At 42.1% G+C, this 11,618-nt stretch overlaps 1 protein-coding gene across 1 annotated transcript in view; it reads right to left on the reverse strand.

Moving 5' to 3' along the window:
- Positions 1 to 11,374, reverse strand: part of PCDH17 (protocadherin 17) — an 87,904-nt gene extending 76,530 nt beyond the window's left edge. The window contains exon 1 of the mRNA XM_072854193.1: positions 8,651 to 11,374. Within this exon, the coding sequence (XP_072710294.1) occupies positions 8,651 to 11,278 (2,628 nt within the window). The 5' untranslated portion in view covers positions 11,279 to 11,374. The remainder of the gene's footprint in view (positions 1 to 8,650) is intronic.
- Positions 11,375 to 11,618: the final 244 nt, after the last annotated feature.

The raw sequence follows: 11,618 nt of genomic DNA on the forward strand, positions 1-11,618 counted from the left end.
TATTGTTATGATTCGTTTTCCCATAATTATGCAGTTTAACTGCCTGATTTTTTTTGAATAAATATATGCAAACGCGCCGATCATATTCAGCGGTGTTATGCTAGATGCTCAATGAACTGTAAGAGCCATTTCAATACAATAAAACTGCCTGGAAGTGTTCCAGGGCAAGGACTGCAAATACCAGTAATCATAGTGTCACTAGAACTAGTACAGGCAAATACAAGCGTGTCACACATATATCAATAGATGGTCTGAAACACTGCCTGAAACTAATTTTGCATGTCTATCACTGCAAGAACTTACAATGCATCGATCAGAGGTCCCACCCACACGGCTGAAATTGTGCATTTGTATCTTGTAACAAGGCTTTTCCTTTCCCCTTTAGAGTCCTCCTTTGGCGTGCCATGGAGACTGCCGCACGCAAGCACCCAGCAGGGAACAGGATGCGATTAGAAACTTTTCTATTACGGGTAAGAGTATTTTATGAACCACAGGAACTCTGATCTGATACATACATCACAAAGCCAGTAAGAAGGTCCATGGCTAAAATAAAATACTGTTCACTTGAAAGATTTTACTTGCCTAGATCGCTTATAGCGTACTAAATTGAAAACACATCAGCATGGGACAGATTGTCTTGAGGGCTGAAAGAGGAGATATCCCCTCACTGCGTGAAAGTGAAATGCAAATTGATCTTTATGCTGTCCTGTACAAGTAACACTAATAATTGGCTGAAACTATGCAGTAGTATCTTTATATGTAGAAAGACTCCTCAATTTTGAGGACACATCAGCAAAAAAGGAGCTATCTTCTCATCTCAAGCGAGAGATGAATTGATCTTCTGCTATCCTTTCTGTACAGGTAACAACACTAACTAGTGGAAGCAATTCAGTAGAAGAAAGAGATGCTTCTCGTGTGACCTTAATAAGCAGGAATTGTATCAGCAGCCTTTGGGACTTAGCTAGAAAATATATAACTGCTCAAGGAGGTTATTTAAAGCACTGCCTAATATCCTAATTAACAGGGACATTCATATGAATTTGCTTGTTCTTGAATGTAGTACTTAATACTGAGTATTTTATCTAAAATGCTTAATAATTTATCTATTTTTTCTTTCTCATAAGATTTACAGTAATTAATCCAGAATCTTCTTCTGTTGAAAAAAAGACTAAAAAAAAAAAGGTTGCACTAAAAAGACCATGGCAAATATATTACTAAGGCTTAGAAAGCATCCTGGCTAAGATTTATGGCAGGCTGTACACTACTCCATTTCATCTCATCATATCAGCAAAAGCAGCAACAACTAGTTAATCTCCTTGTTGCCCCTTTAAAAACATAACAAATGAAACACTTAAACTTAAGGAACTTTCCCTAAAATAATTTTGCCACTCTTTTCCTAGTACTTTTTCCTTTTTTTTTTTTTTTCTTTTCCTATTTAGGTAAGAGCCTGCAGTCCCCTGAGAGTTTCACTTGTTTCCTATATTTTTGAACCCTTTAACATTAATTTCACCACTTCTCTTCTTACAGCTGAAGTAAAGGTACAATTGAAAGCATAAAGCTCTCAGGCTATCTGCTGCAAAAATTTGTCCCAACTGTTCTACTCTGACCTTTTGACATCAAAGGATTGCTTCTATACTTTTAGAGATAAAAACAGAGCTGTGTTTCTGCTCTGGTCAACAAATCATTGTTTAAGTTCTTTTCATAGAAAATTCTTACCTGTTGGAAAATACTAATACTAGTATCAAAATGTCTTTTCTTTATACGTGCAGACACTTCTCAGTCTTGAAGGGATAACTCAAGACCTCTGCCATGCGTCCTATATGTTTTCTTCAGAAGGAAAACAACAGTTCATATACATACAGTTTTTATATGTAGAATGAGTGTCTTGCATAGCGAAACCTGAAACTAATTTGACAAGGCATTTTAACTTTTCTAGAAACAACAAAATAAAGAGAAATTAAGCAGGATCTTTAAAAACATATGTGTAAATATTACCCAGTATGTTAATGTTTCCTGGGGAGGAAGGTAGTGAAAAGGAATTAAAAATGCTGGGGAAAAAAGAAAAAAAAAATTTTCATTTGAAAATGAAATACCAACTGGTTTACAGTCAAATGTTGTGACTCAGGAATAAATTTTTTTTTAATGACATTTTTGCCTCATTAGTAAAGCCAGGTTGTATCTATGCTTTCTTAATACCAAGTGTTATTTGCAAACATTTTACATGTACCTAATGATAATTTTCCACGTAACAATATTTGCTGAATTTTAAGAATAATGCTGTATTATGCACACTTTCAAAACCAGATGAAAACGTGAAAATATGTGTTCAGCAATATTTTCAAGGGAGTCTTTGATTTCTTCTTTCAGTTGCACACCTGATTATGTTACAGTTCACATCACGGTTACAAAATCTTCTAAATTCCAGTCTCCTTAATTGTTTGTAAAGAAGCTGTAAGAAAACATCAGAAAAGACTGGGATCTAAAAATAAAGGGCCTAATCATACTATTCTTATCTGCACTCTGTAAGGCTCTTAGTCACAATTTACTCTTGAACCACTGAAATCATTGATGAAGTCAAAATTATGCTATTGACTGAAATATGAGTAAGAACAGGCCTTTTCATCAACGTGGGTAAGGATAACAGAAACCTGACCAAATCTATTGTTAAAAGATAACTCTTCAAAGGATCAGTCATGTAAATTGCACTGGTAATCAAAAATTTGTGTGGAATTTCCCATTTAAGATTAGGCAGTGACGGTGAGCACCAATATGAGGAAAGCTCAGGCAACTTTAAGAGCCATTGAGAGCTGTGATCCAGTAAACCCTGCATGACTTGCTTCATGTCTTTTAACTGCGTTTACTTTCTTCAACTCTTATAGTTTATAAACCAGCAAGTTCTATGGAGACATTATTATTCTTAATTTATTGGTTAATGTGAATTTCTGTTCTGGCAATATCATTTTCTTTCTCATAATATCAATATTCTGCTTCAGACTCTTAAACTGTCTTTTTCTCTATTATGTTTATTGTTCTATATTATAGTATTTCATCTTGGAAAGTTCTTTAGGTCTCATATGGACCTATATATCAGGAATGATCCTTTTGAAATAATATTGCTATAAATAATACCAGCAAGGAGCTCAAGATCAAGAGCAGAGCAGATGTAACACAAAACAGGAGCCCAGTTCTGCTTCCTCTGCCTATTTCAGCAGCTAGGGCGGATGCCATAGTAAGCAGTATGTTGCCAGACCCGGTCCTAAAATATATGTACTTTGTGTCACAGTACTATGCAGTGTATCTTGACAAAAAAATGAAAAAATGCTTCACAAAAATATAGAAAAGATCCTGTCCTGAAATTCTTACACAGCCAACCCTGATATTGACTTCACTAAGTAAAACTAAAGCTACAGAATGATGTAACACAAAATCATGCTATCTGCAGACTGTATTACACAATGCAAACATTCACAGGAGTTATTTTGCAAGACATCTAACCTTGTAAAACAGTTTAAAAACTACCATAATGCATCTTAGCCAGGTAGTTCTGAAGTTTAATCTGATTACAATTTAGTGTCCTTAGATACAGCTCTAGAGTATGCAGCTGCAAAATTTGGGGAATTACGGAGGACGAGCCTGCAAACTTGCGAAAGTGTAGAACTGCCCCAGTATCCTCTTGGTGCAAAATGTTAACTTCTACTAGTTCTAGTGAGAGAGAATAATATTGCTTATTTGCAGCAGAAGATATAGAAATAAAAAATGAATACCTCTGTTTTCAGATAGGAATTTAAACCACTGAGAATGAATGCAACTTCTGTTGAGGAAAGCTCCTTCTCCTTATACTGCAGCAGCTGCAGACTTCTTTTTGCAATCTTGAAATTTCTGAGCTGAAGTTTCTCAAAGTAAAGCATGGAATAGTGTATCTAAAGACAGAGCAGTACTAATATAGCTTATGTTTTTAATTTCCCCTGAAGACTCTATCTTCTTAGGTACTACTAGACACCTGGCAACGAAGCTGCACTGGGACTTGACAGTAATCTGTTGACGCATCATAAACATCAGGTGCCTGAAGTATTAAGAATGATCTGTACTTTATCTTAAAATACTACAGGACTGCCTAGTACGGCAGCTACGGTGATTCCCAGCTTGAGAGCTACTTGCAACACAGTCATTCTTTTTTAGCTCTTGTTTAGCAAAAGCTGTGACCACCCTTTTCTGTATTCACTCCCATCTCATTCCTGATATATTTACAAACTGCTCCAAGTTGCACCACAAGTGTAATAATAAATAATCTCTAGGATGATAAATGCTCCTTGCATATGTAGATAGTTTTCTACACTACTGTAATGTCACTTTGAGGAACCTATTTCTAGAACCTATTTGTTTAAAGAAACTATTTGTTCCCCTTTATCCATCCACTCTTGTATCTATTGGAAACGTGCAAGAAGAAATTGCAGCTTGTTCACCCAGGGAAAAATGAACTGATTTAACTCAGAACTTTTTGGTAGGAGAGACATGAACATATATGTGTATGTTTGCACATAATATTTCTTTTTCTAATGTTTGCTCTTCAAAATAAAGCAAAATCCTGTTTCTCTTAGTCAGGTGAGTAGGTCAGCTTGATTTACTCACCAGAATGAGACTAACAGAATTTGCCCAGCAGTCTTTAAGGTCTAGAGTGAACAGAAATCTTCTTTCAGTCACGCAGAGCCTCCATTTTTGCCTGCTTTCCTCTTTTTTTCCCCAATAAAAATGAATAGTTTGGACCTTGAGTGATTCAAAGGTCACATGGAATTTTGAATCTGGCAATGAGAGTTGTATAACACTGGCTTATATTTAAATATTTTTAACTGACTTGCGTTTGAAAGCACTGTTTCTGAAGTATGTTTAGAATATGATTGCTGAAGTTAAAAGCAAAGAAACATGCTAAAGTGTAGCTGTTCTGACTTCCCAGTACGTTACTAAACACTATTCTTCATCCACATCAACCTCGTGTGTGCGTCAAATCACAGTCTATTTTCAGAGGCCCTAAGCACTTGCAAGTCTCTTGTGCCAATAAAAACTGGAGGTATACTGCATCCTTGGTTATCCATCCAAAACCTTATACATATATATGTATAAATATTTAAATTATTTCATTTTTATGGTACTGAAGAAGTTCATTTATTCATATAAGTAACACATGCAACCATGGCACGTAGCTGGATGCTACGAAGTAGTGAGTAAACACAGAAGTTGTTAAACTGTGTGACTGATGTGTAACAGAAGTCACTTAAAGGAGAGGTAGGATTACACCGCTCGTACACATATCAGGCAATTTTTTCTTCACCTGCTGGTCATTTTGGGTCAGTCTGAAACCCATAGTCACTAAATAACACTTTACTCCACAGGTATTCATTGATATAAATCGGGCTATCTGTAGAATAAAATACTATTCATGAGAAATCAGGGATCATAAAGCCTATTGACTTTACTAACTCTTACTGCAAAGCAAAAAAAGTGTTATGCACTCCTAGTAAGAGTGAGAAAATTTGGATCTTACTGAGAAATAAATTATTTATTTGATTTTAAATATTTATAGACTCAATTAGATGTACTAAGTCATAGTATAATATTTAGTATGTATATATATATCCATGGATATATAAGTATGTACACATATATATATATATATAAACATAAAGTTTTAATAACAGGCACCTGCTAGAGAATTCTGCCATTAAACACTTGCCAAGAAAATGAGAGTGAAGAAAAGCAGTTCCATTGTACGAATTATATAGTGTGAGATTATCGTGGCTCAGTATTGTATCTGGAAAAACTAAAGTGAATATTCGCTAGAGAACACTTACACAATTGTTTGCCTTTCCCTTACTGAGGTAACAAAGAAAACTGCTTTTCTGAATTGACTAATGAAAGGAGATGATAAAGCAGCTGTTTGGATTCTGTATCTTTTTTCCACTGGCTATACCTTTGATTCCTAACTGTGCAATTTACTTTTCCAGACACAGGCTTCCTGGAGTGATTAAGGATATAGCAGATCCAGAGAGAGGGCTGATTCCTTACTATTTTTTTCCTAAGTTTGCAGTTTGAATTTTACATGAGGCAGAAGTACAGGACCAGACACAAAGTAGTATGTACATTCTAAATGCAAATTTTATATAAAATTTATGGCAGGGATGTGGAGATGGAGAATACAAAATGTATTTCAGTAATGCAAAATTATAGTGAACAGGGCCAGATTTTCTCATCTAGCTACTTTAAGTCTGGGCCTTTCCTAAATAGAAAGCAACTACTCTGTTTCATACTGTGTATTTGTTTTGTTGATACAACTACAAAATATAGTATCAATAAGTATGTTTGAACAGTTTGTTCACTAGGGAAAAATGAATGTTTCCTAATCTACTGGCTGGACCATCTAAACATCCAAAACACTCTGTGTAGATGTTCAGGGAAAGCAAAAACAATATTAGATATACCAGTATGTGCTATGAGGAGTTACAGTTAACATTTCCCACAGTTGTCATAACGAAAACTGTTATAGAAACCACAACACACCTTTTTAAGGGAGGAAATTCTTCTTTTAGCTTTATATAGATCTCAGGAAAAAAAATCATGATTGATATTATACAGTGAACACTGTAAAAAAAGGAATCATATTTTCCATAGGGATTTTACACTACAATTGAATCTTTACTACTCAGTAGCATCAATACATGAATTAATTGCTTTATATAGACATTACATGGTTGTAGGAAAGTATAATTTTCTGTCTTTTAGTAACTATTACACTTGTCAGTAGGAAAAAAATGTGGTTTTTTTTAGCATTCTGACAACTCCATTTTACAGTAAAAAAGTTGACATTACTTAAACAAGTGTCATTGAAAGTTATTTGTTTTTTAAAGCATGAATTATAAATCAAATTATCTCTGGTTGTGCCCTAACCTAAACTCTTTCCTGGAGTGTCACTTTTTGTTAAAATCAATTTCGGATTTTAAGTATTGCTCCACTCACCTAATTGATAGCAACACAAATTCATGATAGGCATAAAATGAAATTGTTTCTGTGACACAACTCAATAGTGGGTTGAGGTTTAGTTCACAGTGACCTTCTACAGACAGCCTTTTTTTTTTTTTTTTTTCCAGTTATAAATATTTAATTTACAGGCCATCAGTTACTGGAATTTTGGTTACTTAACCTGCCAATTACCAATGGTCACTTCTATTTAGTTTAAAACATTAGATGCAGCTGGCAACTAGAACATTCGGTGTTCAGAAACCGCAGGGTATGATAACTCAAAGGTATTACGAATTTTCTTTTGGTACATCAAGTGTCTACAGTGCAACTTCTTTCCCACTAGCTGCATACACAAAATGAGTCTGTGTCACTTCTGATACACTCAGCTCATTCCCCTATGACTCAGAACAGCATATTAGGAGAACCACAGGATAAAACAGATATGACATTTCAAATATATTTAATAGTCATTATCCAGAGCCTGCTTTCAATCCAAATGTTAAAAATCACTTTGGAACATACCTCTAGTATTTGAACATTAAGCTGCATTAATCATGAAGTAATACTTTAAATTAAATCAACTGGAGCCAAATTCTGCCCTCACCTTCACTCTGCGAGTCCACTGCTCTGGAATACATCTTCTGAGTTTGGACTTTAAACTACCTGCTAAAAATTAAGTCATTCTTTGATTAGCACCCTATATCCAATGGTCCAAATTCTGCCATTTCTCACATTCACAAAAGTCGGTAGAGGACAGTGTGGATTTAACTGGCAGCAGAATGCAGCCCAGCTGTAATTTCTAAATGAGCTTTGGTAGAAGAAAGAGCATGTAAGTCTTTCACTATAAAGCAATCATCAATATTGACTCAGGCTACTGGAAATCTGACTAGTTGTTTTGCTGGTTTATGACAGAATGTGAGTTTTGTTAACATTTGGGGGTAGGAGGGAATCACCACGTACATTTTCTTTCTATTTGACTAAGTAAAATTTTCAGCACTGAAGGTTTGGTTGTTTATGGGGAGAGGAGGAGGCAATGGGGCCCCAATGATACTGTTCTGCATCAAAAAAAATAAATTATTTATATATATATTCTAAAGAAGGAAATTAAAAAAATTAAAAACATACATCTTGGAAAGATAGCTCGTATTTACATACAGGATTGGAGGGCTATAATACACTGTTGCAATAGATGTCCTCAGTGTGTAGTTTCTCCCACGTCCTGTTAGTTACTGCAGATGATGTGAGTGCTTCAGAAATGCCCTCCCCCTCCTCCACCCCAAACCAAAGCAAAGTGAAACCTGTGGAAGTGCCCACCTCTGTCTGAGGATCTTCTGGGAAAATACCCCAGCGTGCCCCAAATGCACTAAACGCCTGCCTGCAATCTCACATGCACCTCTTTTGCACTGCCATAACTCTGTTTCAGCGGGCATTTACTTTTGGATCACACGGGAAACACCAGTGTGACAGCAGAACCAGACCCACCAGATGTGGTCTGGTTCCACTTTCATTAAGTCCACCTCTCTTTAATGACTTGTGTTGGTCCCTTCAGTGGTGCCTTACAGCAGATTTCACTGCAGACAAAAGGTGAAGTTAAACCAGCGTCTAAAGTGAGGTCCAGGGTATTCTAAAAGTCTCCTACCTGAATTATGGACATCCGGCTCGGGGGAGCCTCGCTGGCGTTAGTCCCTTGCCCTGTGAAGCTGGTGTGGCAGCCCACATGTCCCTGGGGTACAGTCAGGTTGTTGGAGGCGGGCTTCAGGTACATCACCTCAGACCTGGGAGAGCTGAGGGGCAGGCGGGTCTGGTAGTCAAAGTACATGGGTGAGGTGGCCAGGGATGGGCTGCTCACCACGTTCATGACATTGAGGGGGCCTCGGCTGTCCTCGCCCTCACTGGGCACCAGCATAATGTCATTCTTGCTGATCTTCTTCTTCTTGCCCTTGCCCCCTCCACTGCCACTGCCTCCTCCTCCCCCGCCACTGCCTCCCCCTCCTCCCAGCTGAGGGTGGCTATACTCGGCAATGCGACAATTATAGGTGCGGATCTCCTTGTTCTCTCGTTTGCACTTCACAGCAATAGTGATCATGGCAGCCAGCAAGATGATAGAGACAGTGCTCAGCGTCACGATCAGGGGCAGCGACAAGTCCCAGTGTGGTCGCCGATGCTGCTCACCATTCACCTGTGGCTCGCCAGCCTCGGGCAGGGGCCCCGCCAAGGCCCTGACAATGAGCTTGGCCACTGCGGAGAGGCTGGGCTTGCCATGGTCACTGACTTTTACCACCAGTTCAGCCACAGGGCTGAGCTCCTCCCAGTAGGGGTGCAAGGTACGTATCTCACCGCTAGTGGGGTCCATCTCAAAGAGGTGCTCCTCATTGCCTTCCACAATCTCATACGTAAGGCGCCCACTCTCCCCAAAGTCACTGTCCAGGGCGCGGACGGTGCCCACGGGGTAGCCCACCCCAGCATTGCGCGGCACCTGTAGCTCGGCAGTGTCATTGATGAGGGCAGGCAGGACGATGAGGGGCGCATTGTCGTTGACATCGAGCACGGTAACGCGCACCGTGGCATTGCTTTCACGGTGGGGTGAACCTGAGTCTTTGGCCAGCACACGAAACTCAAAGTGCTTTGTCTGCTCATAGTTGAAGCTCCTCAGGGCATAGATAGCACCATTGGTGGGGTTGACGGAGACATAAGTGTAGATGGAGACGTCGCCTACATGCCCAGGCAGAATGGAGTAAGAGACTGTACCATTTTGGCCCAGGTCAGGGTCCTGGGCCAAGACGGAGCCCAGGTACTCTCCAGGGATGTTGTTCTCGGGCACTTGTAACACATAAAGGTTCTTGTTGAAGCGGGGTGGGTTGTCATTCTCGTCAAGGATCCGGACGGAAAATGACTTGGTGGAGTTGAGTGGGGGGTTGCCCTCATCACGTGCCACGATGGTCACATTGTACTCGTCCTGTGCCTCGCGGTCCAGGGGCCGGTCGGTGACCACAGTGTAGAAGTTGTCATAGTTCTCCTCCAGGGTGAAAGGGACGGCTCCGGGCCCGCTGCCACCACCCAGCACCCGGCACTGGAGTTGCCCGTTCTTGCCCGAGTCACGGTCAGTGACCCGCACCAGGGCAATGACAGTGCCTGGTGGTGCAGCCTCACTCAGTGCTCCCTGGCGAACGGATACAAAGCCAATGGTGGGCGCATTGTCGTTGCGGTCGATGAGGCGAACGGTGACCTTGCAGTGAGCAGGGATGGGATTGGGCCCCAGGTCCCGAGCTTGGACATCGATCTCAATGAGGCCGCTCTCCTCATAGTCCAGGTTGCCCTTGACACGGATGAGGCCACTCTGCGGGTCGATGCTAAACAGGTCGCGGACGCGCTCAGGTGCGTAGCCACTGAAGGAGTAGAGCACCTCTCCGTTGGTACCCTCATCAGCATCGGTAGCATTAAGGTCAATGACGGCAGTGCCCAGTGGTGCATTCTCCGGCAGCTCTACCACATAGGAGGCCGCCTCAAAGACAGGGCTGTTGTCATTGGAGTCAATGAGGCGCACATTGATCTGCACCGTGCCCGAGCGTGGTGGGTCGCCGCCGTCCAGTGCCGTCAGCACCAGGGTGTGGTGACTCTGCTCCTCACGGTCCAATGGCTTCTGGATGACCAGCTCTGGAAACTTCGTGCCGTCACCACGGGACTTCACGTCGAGGGAGAAGAGGCCGTAGTCATCACGGGTGAGCAGGTAGGTGCGCAGCCCGTTGTCCCCGGCGTCTGGGTCGTGGGCGCTGGTAAGGGGGAAGCGGGTACCCGGCGCAGCATTTTCCGAGATGTCCATGTCCACTTGGTCAGAGGGGAACGCGGGTGCGTTGTCGTTCAGGTCCTGGATCTCCACCTTGATCATGCAGATCTCCTGGTCGTTGGCGAACACCTCGAGGGACAGCTGGCACTTGGCGCTGCGCCGGCACAGCGCCTCGCGGTCGATGCGCTGCTTGGTGTAGAGCAGCCCGCTCTCCCCGTCCACGTCCAGGAGGTGCGGGGCCGAGTTCTCCAGCACCCGGAAGGTGGACTTAGGGCCGCGGCCGCCGCCGGGGCCGCCGCCGGGAGCGCCGCGCTCCGCGGGCAGCATCCCGCCTCCCGCCGCGCCCGCCGCCAGCCGCGCATCGCGGCCGATGTTCCCGATGACCGTGCCCGCTCCCTGCTCCTCCGGCACCGAGTAATTCAGGTTCTTCAGCGACAGGGCGGGAGCCCACCAGAGGAAGAAGCAACAAATGGAAAGGTACATCCCCGAGCAGGGGTGGGGGTGGCAGCAGCTGCAGCGGCGACCAGGGTTGCCCCCGTCTTCTGTGCCTCCTGCTCTGGGTTTGTTCTTCCTCCCCCTCCGTCGGCTCTCTCTTTTTTTCCTTTCCTTTTTTTTTTTTTTTTTCCTTCTCTTTCCCCACCCCTGTATTTTAAGTTCCTGAACCTGTTGCTCTAAAACATCTGCAGAGACACAGGATGAGAGGCAGCAAATGGACCATGTAGCTCAGAGGGAGGGAGCAATCGAGGGGGGCGGAGGGGGGGGGGAGCAGCTTCGGCAGCGTTTCAGCAAGCGCTTGCCGTGCTTGCAGTCCCCTCGCAGTTAC

This window comes from Ciconia boyciana, chromosome 1 (genome assembly GCF_034638445.1).
Source record: "Ciconia boyciana chromosome 1, ASM3463844v1, whole genome shotgun sequence".
Taxonomy (NCBI): Eukaryota; Metazoa; Chordata; class Aves; order Ciconiiformes; family Ciconiidae; genus Ciconia; species Ciconia boyciana.